General features: G+C 36.5%; 1 protein-coding gene across 8 annotated transcripts in view; it reads left to right on the plus strand.

Moving 5' to 3' along the window:
- The window catches only part of LOC137250894 (frequenin-1), a 175,059-nt gene that overhangs the window by 37,656 nt on the left and 116,142 nt on the right, over positions 1–21,261 (plus strand). For all 8 annotated transcript variants that reach the window (XM_067784566.1, XM_067784565.1, XM_067784568.1 and 5 more), the window contains one exon: positions 19,465–19,800. In XM_067784566.1, the coding sequence (XP_067640667.1) occupies positions 19,737–19,800 (64 nt within the window). In that variant the 5' untranslated portion in view covers positions 19,465–19,736. The remainder of the gene's footprint in view (positions 1–19,464; positions 19,801–21,261) is intronic.

Below are 21,261 nucleotides of genomic sequence, written 5' to 3' on the forward strand. Positions count from 1 at the left end.
ATATCATTTCCCAAGTGGATTTATAACAATAAATAGGAAAAACTTCAAATTTTAAAAAATAGGCGTGGCACCGTCCCTTTTATGACTGAGCAATTTTCTATGTTTCAGGGGAAATAACTCGAAGAAAAATTTGTTCAGAATGGAACCATATTGTTACGAATTTTGTGCAATTCCGCTTACTTGCAACCTTCGCATCGCTATACTGTTGTATAAAACACTCCAATATTCTGTATTACAAAATGGTCTTTATTAGACTGATTTGAAAGTACTTTATACTTAAACTTCACTTCGCAACTGATAGCGTGTTTAAAACAAACTGAATTCCTCATACCTTAGCTGGTGCTGCTTTTATAATCTTCGGTTTCTTCGTCGGCATACTTCTAGGCGTTTCTCGTTCTTGAATTTACTACTTGTTTACCAGCTATAAACTCACCAGCTATAAACTACAGATGCAAGTTCATAGCTTCTCATATGCGCGTGTATATGTGAGTGATACTTCGACCGATGATTTCATAATTTTGTGAGCATCTCAGATATATGCATGTGTTTGTGCACATCTCTCCGCTTCTTGTATGTACATATGTGTAGACATAATGATTAATTTGTTTATGTAAATACAAGTGACTGCTTAGTATCGGCTTAGAGATGATAGTACCCCTTAGTATTGCTAATATTCGTCACAATATGTATATGTATTATTGCGCAGCCTTGAAATATTATTAAACACACAACAACAGCATTTCAAGTGTACAGCTGGGTATGTAATGTTCGGTTTCATCCGAACTTAGACTGCCTTACTTGTTTTTTAATTAATTATTTATTAATTGCTAGGTCTTGCGAATAATAATTAATCATTGAAATTAAGAAGAGGAAATAAATTAATGATTATTATAAGAGATGGATCTCATTGTACCGATGTTTTAATCAATAAATGAAATCAAATGTAATAAGTAGTGTTAATGGAAAATAAGCTCAGAAGTCATCGGTGCTCTAGCAAATTTCGCATAAAAAAAGTTTCAGTTTCTTGGTGTACGCTGTATTTTGCTCTTAGAATCTGCTTGATTGGATAGTAGAGAATGGAAAAGTAAATCTGAGACTCGTATTTGCTTCTTTTGTTCAAGGGGTTGCAAAGGAAGCCACAAAAGGGAGTTGAAATGACGTTAGCAGCTTTGTTTTGAATATTCTTAAAAGCTAAATATATATTTAATTTGACCTTCTTTTTCCTTAAGTGGAGGATAGTTAAAGTTTGGACTGTATCCAAGATGCAATCAAAGGGGCGCTTTTAGCATCCCTGAAAACAAAATTAGTTAAAATTTCCTGGAAACTTTTTGCATTCTATAAAATCATAGAAACGCCAACACAGCTTGGCTTATTTTAACCAAATTACGTTCAATTGGAAGCGTTCGCTAGTCTTCATAAAGCACCTTTAAAAGTAACGAATTGCTCCTATTATTATTAGGATTTTGCTTAAGTAGCTTTAAAGCTGCGGGATTATTTATTTATACCCATGGATGTGTATTTATGTACGATTGCATGCGCTTGTTGACGGTTTTGCTATAGGTTAAGCTCAAATATTAGTATTTACTCATATATGTAAACATGCTCAGTCGTGAGCGAGTTAATTACCATACACTTATTTATGAATTTAATTAACATTTTATACCGGTTTTTGGAACAAGGTTGGTACTTATTATAGCTGGTAGTTTGAACCACTGAGTTGCTTAGCTTCCCTATTGTGGCTGGCGATAACGAGAGCTTTTGTTTATTTACTCCAATTTGTATGCACACAATAACACTTCGTTTGCATTTATCGCATACATACATAAGTCACGCATACGTGCATACATTCAAATGCCAACATTTAGGTCACTTTTTGTGTGGAAATTAAGCGTGGTATGCTGTAGGTGGTGTTTAAATAATTTAAAGCACGTAAAAGTAGCGCGCAGCATTAAAAAACAAAAAAACAAATAAGGAGGGCTAAGTTCGGGTGTAACCAAACATTACATACTCAGCTGAGAGCTTTGGAGACAAAATAAGGGAAAATCACCATTTAGCAAAATGAACCTAGAGTAATCCTGGAATGTGGTGTTTGTATGACATGTGTATCAAATGAAAGGTGTTAATGATTATTTAAAACGTAGTGGGCTTTAGTTCTGTAGGTGGACGCCTTTTCGAGATATCGCAATAAGGGTTGACTAGGGGTGACTCTAGAATGTGTTTGTACGATATGGGTATCAAATTAAAGGTATTAATGAGGGTTTTAAAAAGGAGTAGCCCTTAGTTGTATATGTGAAGGCGTTTTCGAGATATCGACCAAAATGTGGACCAGGGTGACCCAAAATATCTTCTGTCGTGTACCGCTAATTTATTTATATATGTCATTCCACGAACAGTATTCCTGCCAAGATTCAAAGGGCTTTTGATTTCGTCCTGCAGAACTTTTTCATTTTCTTCTACTTAATATGGTAGGTGTCACACCCATTTTACAAAGTTTTTTCTAAAGTTATATTTTGCGTCAATAAACCAATCCAATTACCATGTTTTATCTCTTTTTTCATATTTGATACAGAATTATGGCATTTTTTTCATTAAAAGTATCCTAGACAAATTAAATGAAAAAGGGCGGAGCCACGCCCATTTTGAAATTTTCTTTTATTTTTGTATTTTGTTGCACCATACCATTATTGGAGTCGAATGTTGACATACTGTAAAGATATTAAATTTTTTGTCAAAATTTTACTTAAAAAAATAATTTTTTTAAAAGAGGGCGTGTTCGCTAATTTTTATGTAGAACAAATATATTAATAGGGGTAACGTGCCTGCCAAATTTCATCATGATATCTTCAACGACTGCCAAATTACAGCTTGCAAAACTTTTAAATTACCTTCTTTTAAAAGTGGGCGGTGCCACGCCCGTTGTCCAAAATTTTTCTAATTTTCTATTTTGCGTTATAAGGTCAAAGCACCTACCAAGTTTCATCGCTTTATCCGTCTTTGGTAATGAATTTTCGCACTTTTTCTGTTTTTCGAAATTTTGTTGGTTGTAGTCCGATTTCGTTCATTTTAAATAGCGATCTGAGGAACCTACATACCAAATTTCATCAAGATACCTCAAAATTTACTCAAGTTATCGCGTGTACAGACGGACGGACATGGGTAAATGAATCTCTTTTTTCACCCAGATCATTTTGATATGTAGAAGTCTATATCTATCTCGATTAGTTTATAAGTTAATATGCTCTATGAGCTTTGCTCAACTGAGTATAAAACAAACACACACTCAACACACGCAGGCAGCAATGAATTTTATATCAAAGGAAAATTCCCTTAATTTTTGTGTGTCATCATGGCCTGCAGAGTATTTATAAATATTTAGGCATTGAAATGCGAAATAAATGAAACTCGCTACCATTATAAATTGAAAATTGTCTATACTTTTGAGCTTTGCTTTTTCGTTCCAAAATTTTCACATGTGCTTGAAGCACAAAACTTTAGTAGCGCTGAAATGTTGCGTATACGCCATGTATGACTTTGCTAATTTGTTTTGCGCTGTAGCTATCGATATGTGTAAATGTGCCAGGGATGCACCTTAACGTTAAGCTAATCGTTTATCAAAAAATTTCCACCGTTTCCGTTGAAACACTTCGAAATATTATCGATAAAGAAATTATCAAGATAAATTGTATCTCGTTTTTAACCGAAACGTAAAGCGTGATACTTTATGTTTGAATTGTGCTGGCAATGCTATAGCCATGGTGAAGCCGTAAGGTGGCAACAACGAGTGCACATACACACACAAACTATATGTAATTTGTTTGTGTAATTCGTTGGTGGTAATGTCAAAAATACTCTGAGAAATGTTCGTACTGTCAAAATTCATGAGAAAAGTTGCAATCAGCTTGGATAATGCTTTCACCTTTAATGACTCCGCCATCAATCAGCTTTGCCAGCATAGTTTGAAATTAAAAATCAACATAAACGATTTGATTTCGTTTTGATATGGCAGAAAACGAAACGAAATCATTTCGTTAATTTGACGATCTTAACGTTAATAAACGAAACGAAATGACTTCGTTTCGTTTATTAAAGTTGATTATCGTAACGAAATGATATCGTTTCGTTGGTTAAGGATGCCTGAAATGTGCTGACGAAAAGTGTTCGAATAAAAAACCAAAATGTTAAAGGTGGGTCATACTCAGTTATTCATTTATGTTTAATCACTCCACAGGGAGTGGGAGATGCTGCTCATGGTGACACCACGTGGCATGGTTCAAGACAGGAACCCAGAAAATTACTTGGCCCTTACAACATCTGTACATTAAAAGCAATGTCTTTGCCGAGCATTAATAAACTTATGATGTAAGCAGCGTCTAAAGACATAAAATTAAATCCAAGATCAGAAACGTAATATCAATAATAATTGTCTGTAATTTTACTGGTGGCAGGGTGTCGGCGTCGAGCACTGTCTCTGTTATTTGCTCCCCAAGCTGTAATCCTTGTTGCATAAGCCACGTCTCTCAATTGAGCTGCGTGCAGTTTCGCAATATCTTTTTCCCTGTTGTTGCGTTTGCACGCTGGTAATAAAGTTCCCTAACGAACGTTTTATATTTTGTTGCTTGGGAGTATGCATATGTACATATATCTGGGTCAAATATATACGCAAGGCTATTAAGGTGGACAAAAATGTCGAAGTTTGTATGTTTTTTTTTGAATGGACCACAGAAAAACTTGTTGATAGTGGTGGAAGGGATAGATTTATCACAGTTTTTGATGTGCATAGATTTTTGCTCACTGTAGTATTAGGAAGTGGCATTACATATATAGAGTGTTAGTGCAGGCGTAGTGTGAGTAAGTTCAGTCACTATCGACGGATTATGGACGTGTTTTTCTATCAACGAGTTGTCGATATATCAACACGGTGTTGCCGATTTCTTGTAGGTGAGTTTTAAATTTGTGATTGAAAATTTATCGATTTTTTACCGATGCGCTGTCGCTTTGATTTAAAATATGTGTAATTTGCTGGACAATGTTGACTTCTGCGTAAAGTTCGAAAAGTTCATCATTAAATTTTCTTCGGTACTCGTCGAGAGGTCCGTAAATCTTTCCAAAAACTTTGCTCTCGAACGCTCCCAGAGCCTCTTCATCTGATGTTGTTATGATCAATGATGCTTCTGCACAACATAGCAGGTCGGGTATGATAATTGACTTGTAGAGCATGATTTTCGTTAGGAGATAAAGGGCTGTATTTTTTAATTACCTACCAACATATTATGGTTGCCATTAATAGAGTAGCTGCCAAGGTGCAAATGCGCTGACTCTTTTCTTGTTGAAAGCAAGTACTCCGCTTCGTCCTCATTCACCATCAAACCCATATTCTCCGCTTCTTTTTTCAGTGTGGAGTAAGGAGAATTTACGGCGCGGGTGTGCAAGCAGATGATATCAATGTTTTCAGAATACACACGCCTTTGTAGAATATTTTTCCAGAGCTGTTAAGCTCTGCAACTTGTCTTAGTTTCTCCAGCATCAAATTAAAGAAATCGTATGATAGGGATTTACCCGGTCGCTATGTTTCGAAAGGCTCGGAGAGCTCCTCTCAAATATGACTGAGCTGATCGTGTTGCTGAACGTCATTTCGAAAAATCATATAGTGTTTCGGGGAATCCCCATTCAAACATAGCGGTATCTTGGGCGGCTCTTTTCATGCTATCGAAGGCGGCTATAAAATCGACGAAGAGATGATGTATGTATCAATTTTTTTTTTTCGTAGGTTTTTTGGAAGATTATTCGCATCTGATTGACCGGCGAAAATCTGATTGATGGCAAATTTACCAGGTATGAAATCGCACTGATAAGATCCAATCAGCCAATTCACGTTGGGATTCAATATTTCGCACAATATACTTGACAGGACCTAACATGCGATATCAATAAGGCTGATTCCGCGATAGTTGGCGCAGTTTGCAGGATCCGCTTTCTTGTGTACTGGGCAAAGAACACTTTTATTCCAATCGCTGGGAATGCGCTAGCTCCACGGGCAATCTATCAGTGTCCGTGGCCTTGTTGTTTATTAAATTAGTTATTGCTATTCTGCTTTCGTCATAATCGGCTGGAGCGACATTAGTTCTATCATTATCTATTGCGGGATCGGATTCATCTTCCATGTGTGGTGCATCATTGTCTACATTAAAGAGGGCAATGAAGGGTTCCCTCCGTAATCTAAGTACTCTCTAGACAGGAGTTTGTCCAGGATTTGAAACTTTCCGTCCGTCATCGGATTTTATTGGTAAAATTTGCGGGTGTAATTCGTAGTGGCTAGCAACTCTGCTCTTTGCACTCACTGCTTTATACTTCTGCTTCTTAATCCTTGTAAGAGCGTCGCGCTTCCCTTTTCAGCTCGCTGTTCATACACTTGTAACGAATTTAGTACAATTTCTCTTATTTGCAACCTTCTCCTGACGTTCGAATCGCTAAACTTTTGAATAAATAACTCCACTATTCAATAATGCAAAATGGCCTTTATTAGACTACTTTCAAAGTAACACCTCTATTGCTCGCCAGATAGCTTCTTAAATCAAACTGATTGTCGCGCCTCTACTATTGCTGCCTTTTATAATGTCTGGTTTCCTCGTTGCATATTTCTAGGCTTTTCTATTTCCAGAACTTACTAGTTAGTTTTCAGCTATAAAATTACTCAGCATTAACTGCAGATGCATGATTTTATAGCTTCTCTCAAACCCCATGCGCTTGTACGTATGTGCGACACTTGCACAATCATTGCATACTTTCGGTAGTATCTCAGATATATGCATGTGGTTGTGCGTTGCTTCTCCACTGCGTGTACGTACATATGCATAGCATAACGATTGATTTATTGATGTGCATACAAGTCGCTGCTAAGCATCGGCTTAGATATGATAGTATCCCTTAGTGCTGCTAATATTCGTCACACACTATTATTTATGCGCTCGATCTTTACGTAACCCTATTGGCAGCGTTTTTCTCTCGGTTGCAACGCGGCATTCTTCATCGTCCCAGTTGTTTTTCCGTGCTCCGCGGTAACTAATACCCCACCGCTTCTGCATTCCCTCGAGTTGGCTTGTTGTCTCAGAGCGCAGGGGTGAGGGTATAAAGTTTATATTAATTTTAAATTTCACTTGTTAATTTTGTACTTTATTAATTTGAATATTTTTTTGTGTTATCGTATAAACTTTTGTTCAAGAACATTTTTTAATACTTCAAAAAAATAAAATTATAAAGATTCGAATTTTTACAATATGAATAAATATTTTCTTTAAATTAAATAAAATATAGTTTTAACCTTCGGTAGGCACAGCTTTTTTTGCGTAAACGACATACTGGGATAAGTTTCACCACAATTAATTAACATGTTTCCACAAACAGAGCTAAATTTTTTATTTTCTTTTTTTTTTAGTAACTATTTAGATATGTAAAATAAATTTAAAATGAATTGTTTAATTTAATAATTCAAGGACATCAAATAATATAATAACATACTTGGTTTTTATTGACATAAAGAAATAGGTTTTGCGTTCTAAAGAAAAAAACAATGTCAGGAAACTATCTTGGACTTCAAAAAACTATTTAATTTAAGAATAGCGAATTCATAAAAATTAGTTAGTTTACTTAACTTAGCTAAACACTCCAACAAGTAAGACAATTTGAGGTTATAAAATTTATTCAATCTTCTTCCGCGCATTGGTAGCAAATCATAGCTCTATGTTCCTCACACATAGGTAAATGCCAGCTAGCACAGGCCTTGGACGTCTTCCGATCTTTTTTTCTGTCACAAAACTCACATCTAACTAGTTTTGGAAGTCTTGTGTTACGAGGTGCGCAAATGTCCTGCACTGATAATATTTGCTGAATTTGAATACGCAGGCTTCGTCTAATATGCGTAGACTCTAAGCGCTCTTTTAAAAATGGTTCGACAAGACTGAAGGCTAAATCGTTTAAAAATATTGAAATGGAATTGAAAACAGATTTGAAATTGAAAATGATAAAAATTCACCTCGTGGAAAAAGGTACGCGAACTACACACTGGGGTAAATTTCACCAACTCACTTTTTTAGATCTGCATAAATTTGGTGCTCACAAACTTCTGACGATTAACTGCCTGAATTCGAAGAGTAAAGTCTGCGTTGCTAAAATACAACTAACGGTATATTTCCAGATGTAAAAAATAAGTAAACAACAACCCAGTGGACAGTCGAACTAGTCGGAAAATTGAAGCTAAACGGTCATCCATAATGAGCTCATATTATAAGGCCGGAAAACAGCAGTTAACATCTTTCAACCTAAAATCGGCCGCCTTTCATTCTAAAATATCATTTTGATTTAATGAAAACTATTGAAATCAATGTTGTGAACACAAACGTCTGCAGGGTCCTTGTAAAATTTTAATCATATAGATGCGCGGATGATTATACGATTTTCACCCATTACGCAATGACATCGACTTAGACTGCTTATAATTCCGAGGGCGGAATCTTTGGCCGAATAGTCACTCCATAACGTTTCAAGGTATTTCTCTGGTGTAGCTCGGCAGCATAGCGCGACAAAAGCATCCGATGGAAAGTCTTTGGAGCTACACCTAGAGCTTTTAGGAAAGTGACATCGACGAAGGTATGAGTTCGAAGTCGCAGTCCTATAGCTTCTGTGCTGGCATATGTTGTGAGGGTCAGGAGAACTGGTGGTTGGGATTGCTACTGTTCGCACATCGGGAATTGTAGCTCTTTAAAACAGCCGAAAGAACTGGAAGCGCCCTATGCCACGAGAGCCATGAGTATTAATTGACCATTAATAGCAACCGTAAGTCGCCTTTGTGCGTGACCGCCAATGAGCCACAAATTATTTCAAGAAATTGTGTTCGCGACGATTATTAGGAGTTAATTTAAGGTGAAACTAAGCTTTGCACGAGATATGCAGACAATAGTGTGACTATTTTATGTATCCCTATTTCTTTTCAGCAGACGCAGCAGTACCAATTTCAAAGACCAAGGTTAGGTTCGAAGCCTTCCTGGAGTAAGTGAATGAAGGACAGTCCCTCCACAAGGAGCTACTCCTGAACATTTTTGAACGATCTGCGGGACTTTGAGGCAAACCCCCGGATCTTTCCGAAATGGCCAAAACTTTGATTTCCTTAAATATATACAAACAAAACCTTTGCTAAATGTAATTTTTTTAAATAGTAACATCAAGCTTTTTAAAGTAAAAACACCGGTCTACGCCTGCGCTCCGCCACCGCCGGTATAGAATAGAGCCTACACCGCCGCCGCCGATAAAGTTATCGGCGTAAATCTCTAGTTCAAGCACACAAAATATATTTCGTCAATGGTCCAGCTAGTACAAACCAACACAGCTTTGCCATAGTCGCGAAAACTTGAGTGTTAATGAAAATGCTTGGCATATACACATTAGGGCGGGTCGATTTAAAAATCGCTCATTGCTCTGTGAAAATCGTATGTTCGGGATCAAAATAAGAAACTTTGCCGAAGGAACCATACCTCTAAAACGAATTCTGATGTCCCCCCCTTTGGGTTGCACTTTTGGGTAGGGGCAATTTCAGTTCTACCTGCTGTGTCTTTTGGTGGCTTAAAAAAAACAATACAAGCAATTTTACGATCTGCAAATGTGTCACAGGGATACCTTCTTTTTTTAAAACGGTTGAATAAAAAACCCACACAATTATGTTTACGACATACAAATGCATCACAGTGATGCCTTGTTTTAAAAGGGGGTTGTAAAAACGCTAATTTCTAATAATTTTTTCTAATTTCTTTTCTACTACTAAGTTAAATTAATTTTTTCATTTACATATGTTCTGACTAAATAAATTTCTAAAGAGAAAAATAAACTCCAAAAAGAAAAAACATAGGTTTTTCAAAGTGGGATTTTTCAAAATTTGGCCCTACGACCCAAAAGGGGGGACATCAGAATTCGTTTTAGAGGGATGGTTCTTTCGGCATAGTTTCTTATTTTGATCCCTAGAATATGATTTTCACAGAGCAATGGGCGATTTTTTTGCCTCCCCACAAATCGACCCGGCCTAATACACATATATATGCACTTTAGTACAATTTTAAACTTATATGCACACCCAAAATCTCCTCATACATGCATACATGCCAAGATCCTTGGTCGCGTGTGACTGAAGCACGTTGGCTCTGTTGCTTGTGCACCTCTCACGTGATGTGTCTATTGAGCTATAATTTTTTGTATATATGTATGCGGCAGGAATTAGAACTTGTACTATTTGAGTATGCAATCACCTGCAACACTGAGTACTTCAGCATTTGTATGTACATACTTGACACCTTATCGTGCAGTTGTGGTTGGCTATAAACCACTTTTCTTACAACGGGGCTTAGATGCTTAATGGGGTTGGGGATGTCGTTTAAAGCTTATGAGTGGTTGGGTGACTCGTAAAAATTATATTTTACGAGGCAAGCTAAGGGAAGAAACTTAACATAATTTGAAATATGCAAACGTGTTTTGCTTAAATTTTGGATTCATTATCTAAAGAAATATTATGTTAAGATTAAGTTGGTGTTCAAATCAAGAGGATTACATCGGGCACTTAAATGTATGACCTTATATAATTTTCGAATTTTTAAAATGATTTTATAAAAATAAACTACCATAAGTTTAACATTGCATAATTTTGGAAGACGTACTTGTGCTCGTTCTTCCGCCCATTAAGTAAGTTTTAGATATAACAATTTTGTTAGAACTTTAGATTTTAAAACATATAAGGGTTAGGCGAAAATTTCCATATCATTCACTCACCTCGCGCACCTATACGTAATACTAAAGCGATCCTAGGTCCGGGGAACTGCGCGGCCCGTGGGAGGTAAGGTTTTAGAGGGCAGCCCTCCATTGAAAAAGTCCATTGCAAAAGTTTAGTCTCTCTCACGAGTCAATGCGGGAAAATCACAGGTAAAACCTTCGGCTCTCAATAGCATGTCTTGGGATAAAGTCGAAGATGATGAGAGTTTTCATATGGCCGAAGTCATAAGAAAATGCGATTCCCCTATGAAATAGAATCGCCAAACTCGCAGGCAGTTATTTTATGGTTTACGTACTGTTTTCTAAGAAAAATACCGTGTGAGATACAATTTCAAACCGAAGACGAAGCACTTACGAAATTGTTCTAATTATATCTGATACATGTCTTCGCAGGCTAGTTATAGAAATCCTTCATCCCACAAAATATTTGTATAGTGGAACAAGCTTTACAGCGCGGAAAATAGGGAAAGGGGACTATTTCAGAGTTGCGAGAAACAAGCGAAGAAAAGTTTGATCTCCTTCAATGCCCTCAATAAGCTTCCGCTCTCGCATGGAAAAAATATAGTGCAGCAACAGCTCAGCAGAAAAGTGGACCAGGGAACTTAATCCTGAGCTGAACCCATGGTTGAGGTGAACACAGGGAGAAAACGACTTTTAACTGACCCAGTTTCTAACCGGAAATGGTTACTTCCGCAAGTATTTGCATAGAATGGGCATGGCTGAAAACCCGAACTGCCTGTACAGTGGTAAATAAGACGATGTGTGCCACATATTTTTCGAATGTGAGGACTCGCCAAACAGCGAAGGAGGGTAGAAGAGATACTGAGCGGCCTATCTGCCGAAGCGACAGATGTGATGCGATCAGCACGTAAGTGAGGCATATACTTCTCAGCAAACGAGAAGACGGATGCACAGATCGTTAGCGTGAGATCAGCCATTGAGTTCACAGCACGCACACCCGTATCCGTAGTAATGCTAAATCGGTCCCTTGAAGGGCGAAATGTGCGGACCGTGGGAGGTAAAGTTTAAGTGGGTAGCGCTTAATGGGAAGGGCGTCCTACAATCGTAGAGTCTCGCAATGATGCTCAAATATCCTGGTCAGTGCAAAAAGCATTTCCGCTTTCCCCAAAGCTGAAAAGGAATAAAAGAAAAGTCCAGTGCTTTAATTTAGTTTCTCTCACGGGTCAATGATGAAGACCACTGGGAGGAAAACTTCGGCACCAAATAGCCTGCCCTGGGATAAAGTCGAAAATGCTAAGAATTTTCTCATGGCTGAAGGCATAAATAAACGCCATTGCCCATATAATGTAGAATCCTCAAACTCCCAGGCAGCTATTTTACTGGTTTACGTATGATTCGAATCGGTTTTCTAACAAAAAATCGAAATGAGATAGAATTTTCAACCGAAGTCGACGCCATTAAGCATGTATTGCGTGGAGTAGTGTCCAATTATATTCAAGTTAGAGAGTTTGACAACAACCTTACAAATAAGCAACAATTTAGGGCCTGACCAATATTGTGATGCTAACCATTGCGATTTGAAAGTGACTGACTTCTCTTTCGTTTATATCGATAAAATTTTATATCAGATTCATCCGTATTACGAGGAAAATCAACATCCCTGAAAGCAGCTTCGCAGATTTCTTAGCCATTTTAATTCATATTGAGCTGAAATTATCGAGCTGTAGGGCATTCCGCTGGCCACTTATATACTGCTCTTCTGCAGCAGAGATCTTTCTGGCATATGGTGGTTTGTAGGCAGGCTAAATTGTTTCTGGGTTATAAATGGGTAACGGATAAAAATATTGCAAAGGGCCAGCCAAGTCGATAAAATACCGCAGAACCTTCGAGTCTCTTTACAAGAAGTAGTAGTCCATACGGGATGTTTCAACTCTTACCTAGCCCAAACATTATTCAGGTACTATTATTCAGCCCGAGGAGAGTCAGCGCCACTTTAATTTGGCTAATGCAACTGCAAAGCACACGAATTCACATAAATACGCACACACTTAAATGCACATTAGCACCCACACAATGTTACATGTGCTATATGATATATACAATGTACAAACAAACATTCTTCATTTATCCACATACACGCACACTGTCATACAAGTTGTTGTTGTTATTGTATGGCGTGTATATTTATGTCGTCAACAGCTGCACTTTAGATTGTTTTCTTTTGTTTTCGCACTTTCTTTCGTCTCCTCTATCTGATTTTTATTTTTTGTTTGTTTTCTTTATTTCTCTTCGAATTGTTTACGTGTTGTTGTTGCATGCCAATGGCAATAGTCAAAGTGCTCGGCATTTAAGATGTTTTAAAGGACTCATCAAGGAAAGAGCCAAATGCCTGATGCTTGTTTTAGTTATGTCGTCGCCTTTGTCGTTTAAAAATTGCAAGGTCTACATATAAAATGTCGTGTGGCGAATCCAAGTAGCATAGCATAAGAGGCAATAGTCAGTTGGTGTTAAAAGGAATTTGTTGTTGTGTTCATTTAAGAAAAGGCAATCTCGAAGCTGAGGCAATTTCAACTAAAATATTTCATTTAAGTTTGTATTCTTTTTGTAGGTTTTGCAGGTGATATATTTTTGAATGTATAAAAATTTGTATTTCAAAGTCAGTCGGCTATGAACCGAATCAACGTGGAACTAAACGGTCTCCTTATATTTTTTTTTAAACAACAGGCTGTCAAATCACTGCATACATTTTGTCGGAATTAGACAAATCATTTTTAAATTCTGCCAAGCTGTCATTGCCTTCAGCTCCGTCTAGATCTGGCATTTATAAGCAGTCTCAGGATTAGCCAAACTGAAACAAATGATTTTTAAATTTAAATCCGTTAATACAGACACCATTTGGAGAAACCGGAAAAAATATAGTTATTTCCACGACCTTGTGGAAAAGAAGCACTTCTCGAATCCTCCCACAAATTAAGTCCGAGTTTCTCTTCAAATTTGCATGGTGCTACTTTTTCAGTTTTCCTACCAGTTGGCTGGACAGGACCTCCATCTTTTATGCCGACTCCAAAAAGTTCATTTAATTTAATTTATATAACTTAATTTAATTTAATTTATTTATTTCTTACAGCTTATACTAAGCCTAGCTTATACCTATATATAGTAATTAATATATAATCTATAATTTATCTGCATCTAGTGACTGCACAAATGGAGTGAGAGATTGGTAGCGGATGAATGACACCAATGCGAGGATTTTGCCAGTTGTATCTGCCGCTGTTAACATATTTAAAGTGCGAAGGCAACATCTGAACGGCGATGCATTTACTAGGATGAGTGATGCGTTACAGTATCAGCTTCGGCTACTTTTTCTTACGTAGGAAAGCTTCCTAATGCCAGCGTAGGGTAATCGGGATGTATGCAATGCTATTGATGATTCGAAAGTTTGTCCATCTTGCACTAGAATGGCAGTGTTCTACAGTAATTGTACAATTTGTGTTTAAATTCCCTTATGTTACTAGATTTAACATCATTTGGTAATTCATTGTAGAATTTTAATCCTTTATAGTACAAATTACATTTGTCTGCTTCTGTTCTATAAGCAGGTAGAGTAAAATCATTTCTTCTTCTTGTATTTATGGAATGAACATTTATTACATATTTTATGTTATTTTTAAATAATCAGGCAAGTTTCCTTCTAAAATGTTTCTAATAAAATTCATCGTATGATAAAACAGTACCTGTTTATTGCTTAGCCAATTTAGAATAGCGAGCATATCTCTGATAGGTGCGTCATAGCGTTTCCTAAGAATAAATCGCATAGCTCGGTTTTGTTGCTTTTGCAATTTGTAAATTTGGTTATCTCTCATAATGAAGAATAATGTTGGACAATATATGAAATGAGGTTCGATTATCGATCTGTAAACCATTACCTTGTACCGTCTACTTAAGTACTTGCAGGTTCTTTGCATGAAATATATCTTTCTGTCTATTTTCCCAACCGTGTAATCGATGTGCTCAGTAAAGTTGAGTTTATCATCGATTTTGAATCCTAAGTACTTGATAGTACTGACTTTGTGAATAGCTTCGTTGTTTATATTTAGAAGTGGTAACTCATTGTTTTGAAAATTCCTTTTTGAAATAACCATAAATTTTGTTTTGCTTATATTGAGTCTCAATCTATTCGAGCATAACCAATCATATACTCTATTTAAGTCTTCTTGTAATTTTATATATATTTCAGTGATATTATCTCCATTAAGCATCAACAATGTATCGTCAGCAAAAAGTTTAATATCACAGTACTTTAGAGAATTGGTTATACCATTAATATATATATTAAACAATATAGGTGCCAGGACAGACCTTTGCGGAGGTCAAACAGACACCTCTCTTTTTTCAGACAGGGATGATCCAATTACAGTTCTTTCACTTCTCTTCATGATAAAGTCTTGGAACCATTTTGGCTCCGTTTCAGTAACACCTATGCTATAAAATTTTTTTAGCAATAAATTTTGATCAATAGTTTCAAAAGCACGTTTTAAGTCTAGGAATACAGCTATTATATGTTTATTTCTGCTCAGATCTTCTTTCCAGTTAGCTGAAACAAGGTTCAAGGCACTTTCACAAGAATGTTTTTTCCGAAAGCCTGATTGCTGCGGTATAATAACTTTATTATCATCTAGGTACCTCACTAGCTGGTTTTTAACTACAGTTTCCAGTATCTTTTCCTCACACGCTAACGTGTTAATAGGTCTTATCTCATCACCTCTTATAGTATTCTTGACTTTCTCTATTGTTACCACAATTGAAGTTTTCCATAGGTTAGGAACTACACCTTTGTCTAGACTTTCATTAAAAATTTGAGTATAAAAGTATCCCGTGTATGCTATAGAGTCCTTTATGACACCTTCAGTTATAAGTTTTTTCCCTCCTATTTAATTTTTGAATTTACTTACTATTTCTAGTATATCGCTTGCAGATATCTTCTGAAATTTGAAAGTAAGTGTGCTACTTTCAACAGCCGAAAATGCTACGTTATTGTTATTAACTGGAATATTCGAGCTGATTTCGACTATGCTGTCAATGAAATAGTTATTGAGGGGCTGGACTATTTTATTCTCCTGAGTATATAGTTGGTCGTTTATCAATATTTTATTGATTCCATTATTTTCTTTGGACATACATATGCTTTCCTTCAAATGCTTCCACATTGCCTTACTATCCCCAACATTATGTGTGATTTTTTGTTCCATATACTTGGCCTTTTTAATCTTTATCAGACGTTTATACCTACGCTTTGTAAGGTTGTATTCGTTCCATTCATTGTATAGATTGAATTTATATTTGTGCAGATTCGCTGGCTCAGAGTTGTACCATTTGTTCATAAATTTCACAGAGATTTCTTTTGAGTATGTTAATGTAGTCTTTGCATTCGATAATGTATTGTTTAGGAATGAGACCTTGTTTTCGACGCTGAGATTCTCAAAGCCAGAGTAGTTAACCTGTCATAATTGGTTGACAAGACTCTCACATGCATAATATTCCCAAGATGTTATGGTTCTTTTAGCTCTCGTTTGAAATTCCCTGTCTAACTTGATATTGAAATGTATGGTTTCGTGATCAGAAATCTGATTCTCTTCCAATTTTTCACACGAAATGGATTCACTGTTCGTAAAGAGCAGATCAATCATTGTTTCGGTATTATCGGTCTTTCGGGTGTAAAAATCTATTTTTTGTTCCATAGCAAAAGACCTAAATAGGTCAACTACTGCTTGCTATATGTTGTGCTTCTGTTAAGATTTATGTTTTAATCCCCAATGAAGACGACTTTGTCATGTGTAAGAGACGGGACGGGACCGACTCCGTACGGCATCTGCAATGTAGATAAATTTTCACTGGAAGCTTTTCATGGCAGAAATACTCTCGTTACTGCCGACGGACGACCTCGCTAAGGAAACCTTTTTTCTAATTGAGAAAACTTATTTCTAAATGTTTGATGTTGCTTTGCCCGGGACTTTAACCCAGGATCTTCGTTGTGGTAGACGGAACATGCTACCACCACACCACTGCGGATATCCAACTAGGTTTGTGCTTAATGTAACTTTTTCTAAAGATTTTTATCTTGTGTATCGCGTCCCTTCAATCCCGCACGTTTGGCTTGCTAAGCGAGCAGACTGAGCCAAAACATGGCGGCCGTCAGTGATTAGAGTATTGTAAAAGGTAACTCAAATTCCACATACCCAATTCTAGGTAAATGCACATGTATATACTTGGCTAACTTTCCTCATGTATACGTTGGGTGTAGCTTTGGATAAGATTTCTTGTAGCATAGACTGGAACCTGAGCGGAAAATCCACAGAGACTGCTCTCTATAAAATAACTTAAAAAATGCAGATATCTCTTCTGCATAAACTATTTCTCTAGCCGTGGTGGTTGAAGTGAAAAGCACTTTCTTCAGCGTCAAAGCTGGTGCGAAAGAATCAGCCCTCGGTAAAGCTGAGTTAGGAGAAGCGAAAGGTTAGAAACAGATATGAAGCGACACATCAAATGATAGCGTAGGCCGGAAATGTTGCCATCATATTTCGGGTCCTTTTCTTTCCGTGATGGGTCAGGTTTGGGAAGGAAAGCTGGGAGAAATAAGTGAGTGGGCTGAGGATTGTGACCTTAGGCTGAATCCAAAGAAGGCGGATCTGCTGCCCTTCTAAAAACTACCAACTTTTGAACTACCAAGTCGCACCGAGAATTCCCTAAAGAGAAAAGTAAAAATTGCTTTTGGGTTGAATCTAGTCTATCTGCATGAATCTGAGCATTAATATGAAGATGGAAACAAAATTTGGCATATATCGTAACTCCAAAGTCAACACAATAATTTATTATTATTTATTTATTATCGGCTAATGGTAAAGATCTCCGAGAGAGGCACTTAAACTAACATTTATTGTGGGTCAGCGGTATTAAATTTACGTTGCAGCAAGTAACTAAGCAGCTCAAATCCACTTGAAACAAGGGAAGTACAAATATCACAAATTAATGGTAAGAACAGATTTAAACCAGATGACTAGCCTGTGGGATGTTAGAGGGAATACACTGGATCACAAATTCAAATTTTTTTGTTGCGCCAGAGACGCCATTATGAAATTCCTATGTAAAACCACCGCCTGATTTCGAAAGCAAGGTTATTTTCAATTCTTTGGAAACTTTTTTGACATATTTACGAATAACGGGTTTTTCCAAAAAAAAAAAAAAAAAAAAAAAAAACAAAAAAAAAAAAAAACAAAACTTGGGTCCACTTAATCCTATATATCTCAAGAATGAATTGAGCAATTCCAAAACGGTTTGAAGCTTTTAAAATGTAGTAAATACTAACACATATGTACCAGTAGGGTACTTAAGAATTAAATGGAAACATTTACATGAATGCTTATATATTATTAGTTCATCGGTTTTGTTGAATGAAAGCTTATTTTTTTGTAATAAAACAAAGCTTAGAGGGAAAGAAACAAATCTGCAAAAAAAAAAAAAAATAAAAAGTTTTCGAGATCCTTCCTCGCAAAATACAAGTTTTTTTATATTTTTACAAAAAAAAAAAACTGAAAAAATCCTAAATGATTGTTCGTTATCTTTGAAGTTTTATTGTCTTTTAAAACTTCAAACCGTTTTAGAATTACTCAATTCGTTCTTGAGATATATATGATTAAGTGGACCCAATTTTTTTTTTTTTTTTTTGGAAAAAACCGTTATTCGTATATATCTCAAAAACTTTACCAAAGAATTAAAAATAACCTCGATTTTCGAAATCAGCGGGTGATTTTACATATGAATTTCATATTGGTGTCTCTGATTCATTTTGGCTGTAAACCAGTGATATCAATTACACTTGAAATTCGAGATACGACGAGATCCCCTGGGAGAGACCAGAATGGGAGATTTTGTCAATTGCTTTATTGAAAAAAGTACAACATCAGTACGAAGATTTTCCCTAAATCCATTAGAAACATGAATTATTAATTTTAAATTTGTTTTCACGGAATCCGTGTTGGGAGACATGGGAATCCGCAATGTAAGTACATATTGAAAATGTTAGTGATGGCAGAGAGATTTGCAATTTTCCGGCAATTTTCAACACAAAACCTATGACCCCTTATGTGAAGAGGAATGAGGAAAGATTCATTCCAAGTAGCATGAAAATATTTCCTGTTTAAGGGACAAATTGAATAAAACTGCTAGAGGCTTATAATTAGATTCGGAGCATTTTTAAAGCAAACATGTAGAAATTAGGTCACGACCGTATAAGTAAGTTTGCCATGTATTTCCCCTGAACTGAATGAAGTTAGCATATACATAAGTAAACAGCTGAAGAGCTAAGATTTATATTTTTTATTATTTGTGGTCTGTGGTGATGGAGAGTGATGAAGATGTCGATTCGGCTGCTCAAAGAGTGGTGAAATCGACGTCGATAACATATCAACGGATATGACAGCTCTGACGGAACGGATTTGCTAGCAAAAAAATTAACGTGATATTTATATATTGTTATTGGAAATGTTAAAAGTTGACCAATATTGGGGCTGGTACACATGTGTCGTTTCTGGATATAAGTTTACAAAATCTCACTAAAAAATATTAAACTTTAAACTTGATATGTATTAAATTTTTTCATATAAAAGTGATATGTGATTTTTTTTGCTCTTTTTACAGATCCCAAACACGCTGAAATGTCCAATCAATTATGACCAATGCTACTTCAAGACTATGTAGACTACAAAAAATTCCCTGATCTATTTCATTGCTGAGGCGGCAGAGCTCTTACTAAATACTGGATTATTAATCAGCGAGAAAAGCACCGAAAACAGAATACAAAAATTAAAAAAAAAACAAAATAAAACTAAGTGAAAGGTGATAAAACCGCCATCTAAGATTCAAGCAAATAAGTCCTTTATATCGTGTTGTGAAATATATTTGGCATTAAAATGGGTAAAAAAAGCTCAAAATTGAAACAAGATGCCATCGATCGTTTAACGACTGATACGTACTGTAAGTATAAATAATTCTCTTTAAATGACATTAAATCTGACTGTATTTTTATGGGCATAAGGATTACAGAATCAAATACAAAATTCGAATAAATGGAAACTGGCATGATGTGGCCAGAGTAATTTTTTGTTTAAAAATGTGTGCAGATCCCACGATATTAGACTCACAAATTGGCTCATATCTCTGCAGAGAGAATGCTCACATCTCACGTGGGACCACATGGCTGCACAGGGCACAATAAGACGATTGAGCTCGTTCCAGCTCAAGGCTCCAGCTGTAAGGGCAGAGTTGCTAGATCTAGAGGGAGCAATTAAGGAAGGTCCAAGAAAACTTCTATTATTTGCCAAGAGGATCAAGTTATTCTATACCAGAAGTCCTGGTACCTGATTGGGGTTCTTCTGTTTTGTCGTCCAACAAATTCTGGTAACACTATGGAGACATTTAGCTTATGTGATGTCCGGCCAGTTCAAACTAATATTACCTAAGATCTTACCGGTTCCAAAAACCGATTCCAAATAAGTGATCCAAAGAGTTTTGTTATATTCCAAAATAGGAACTGCTTTCACTACTGGACAGGGAGAAGCCGGTTCAAATAATTTGGAAAAATATAAGAAAAGTAACAGGTTACAGAAAACGAATTGAAAGGAGCTTTCTTATCTACCTCCTATCATCGTTCTTAGCAAGCTAACCTGCCAATAACAGTCCCTGTGTGCGAAAAAAATGTGAGAAAAGAAATGTGTACTGGTTCACGAGTTGGTCAAAACTAAACGGTAAAGTTGGAGGAGGTGTTAGGAGCTCGACGTAAGTAGCAAGTTTAAATCGTTTAATTACTTCAGCGTTTTCCAAGCTAAAAAATATATACTTGACGGCTGTTCCGCGAGTTTCCTAGCGCGCCTGAGTACAACTTAAATTAATATAGATGGCTGATGAAAATGCAAAGTATCTTTAGCGAATGGGCCTCGAGTCAGCTAAGCAAGCTCCGGTCGGACAGAACCTCTTGTAGGAATGCAAGATACTTTACACAGGAAGTGTATTGCAAGTAATTTGGGTGCGGTCACTGCCCAACGGGTGTCCATGCGTTACATCTAATCATACGGGAAAACCCGCGTTTGGTGCAGCTGCATGGGAGATAACGTGATGGAATTATTGCCACACTTCATACTTGACTGCACATTTTATGCCAGAACTAAGCGAAATTATTTCGGTCTCAGCTCAAAAAGGATCTCCAAATAGCACATCCTTGGTGAAGATAGGATTTATTCCAAACTAAATCATTGCCACTCATCGGTTCTCCAAGTCGCTATGGCTTACGTAAGCGTTACCCTATGTGATATCACAACGGAAGTTTGTGTTGTCCAAATGAGTTTGTCTACTTGAGATGCCTACCACTTAACCCAACCTAACCTAGTCTAGATAAGAGCAACAAAATGATTTTGAGGTGTTATTCTCATGATTAAATAT

This window comes from Eurosta solidaginis, chromosome 4, assembly GCF_040869045.1.
Source record: "Eurosta solidaginis isolate ZX-2024a chromosome 4, ASM4086904v1, whole genome shotgun sequence".
Taxonomy (NCBI): Eukaryota; Metazoa; Arthropoda; class Insecta; order Diptera; family Tephritidae; genus Eurosta; species Eurosta solidaginis.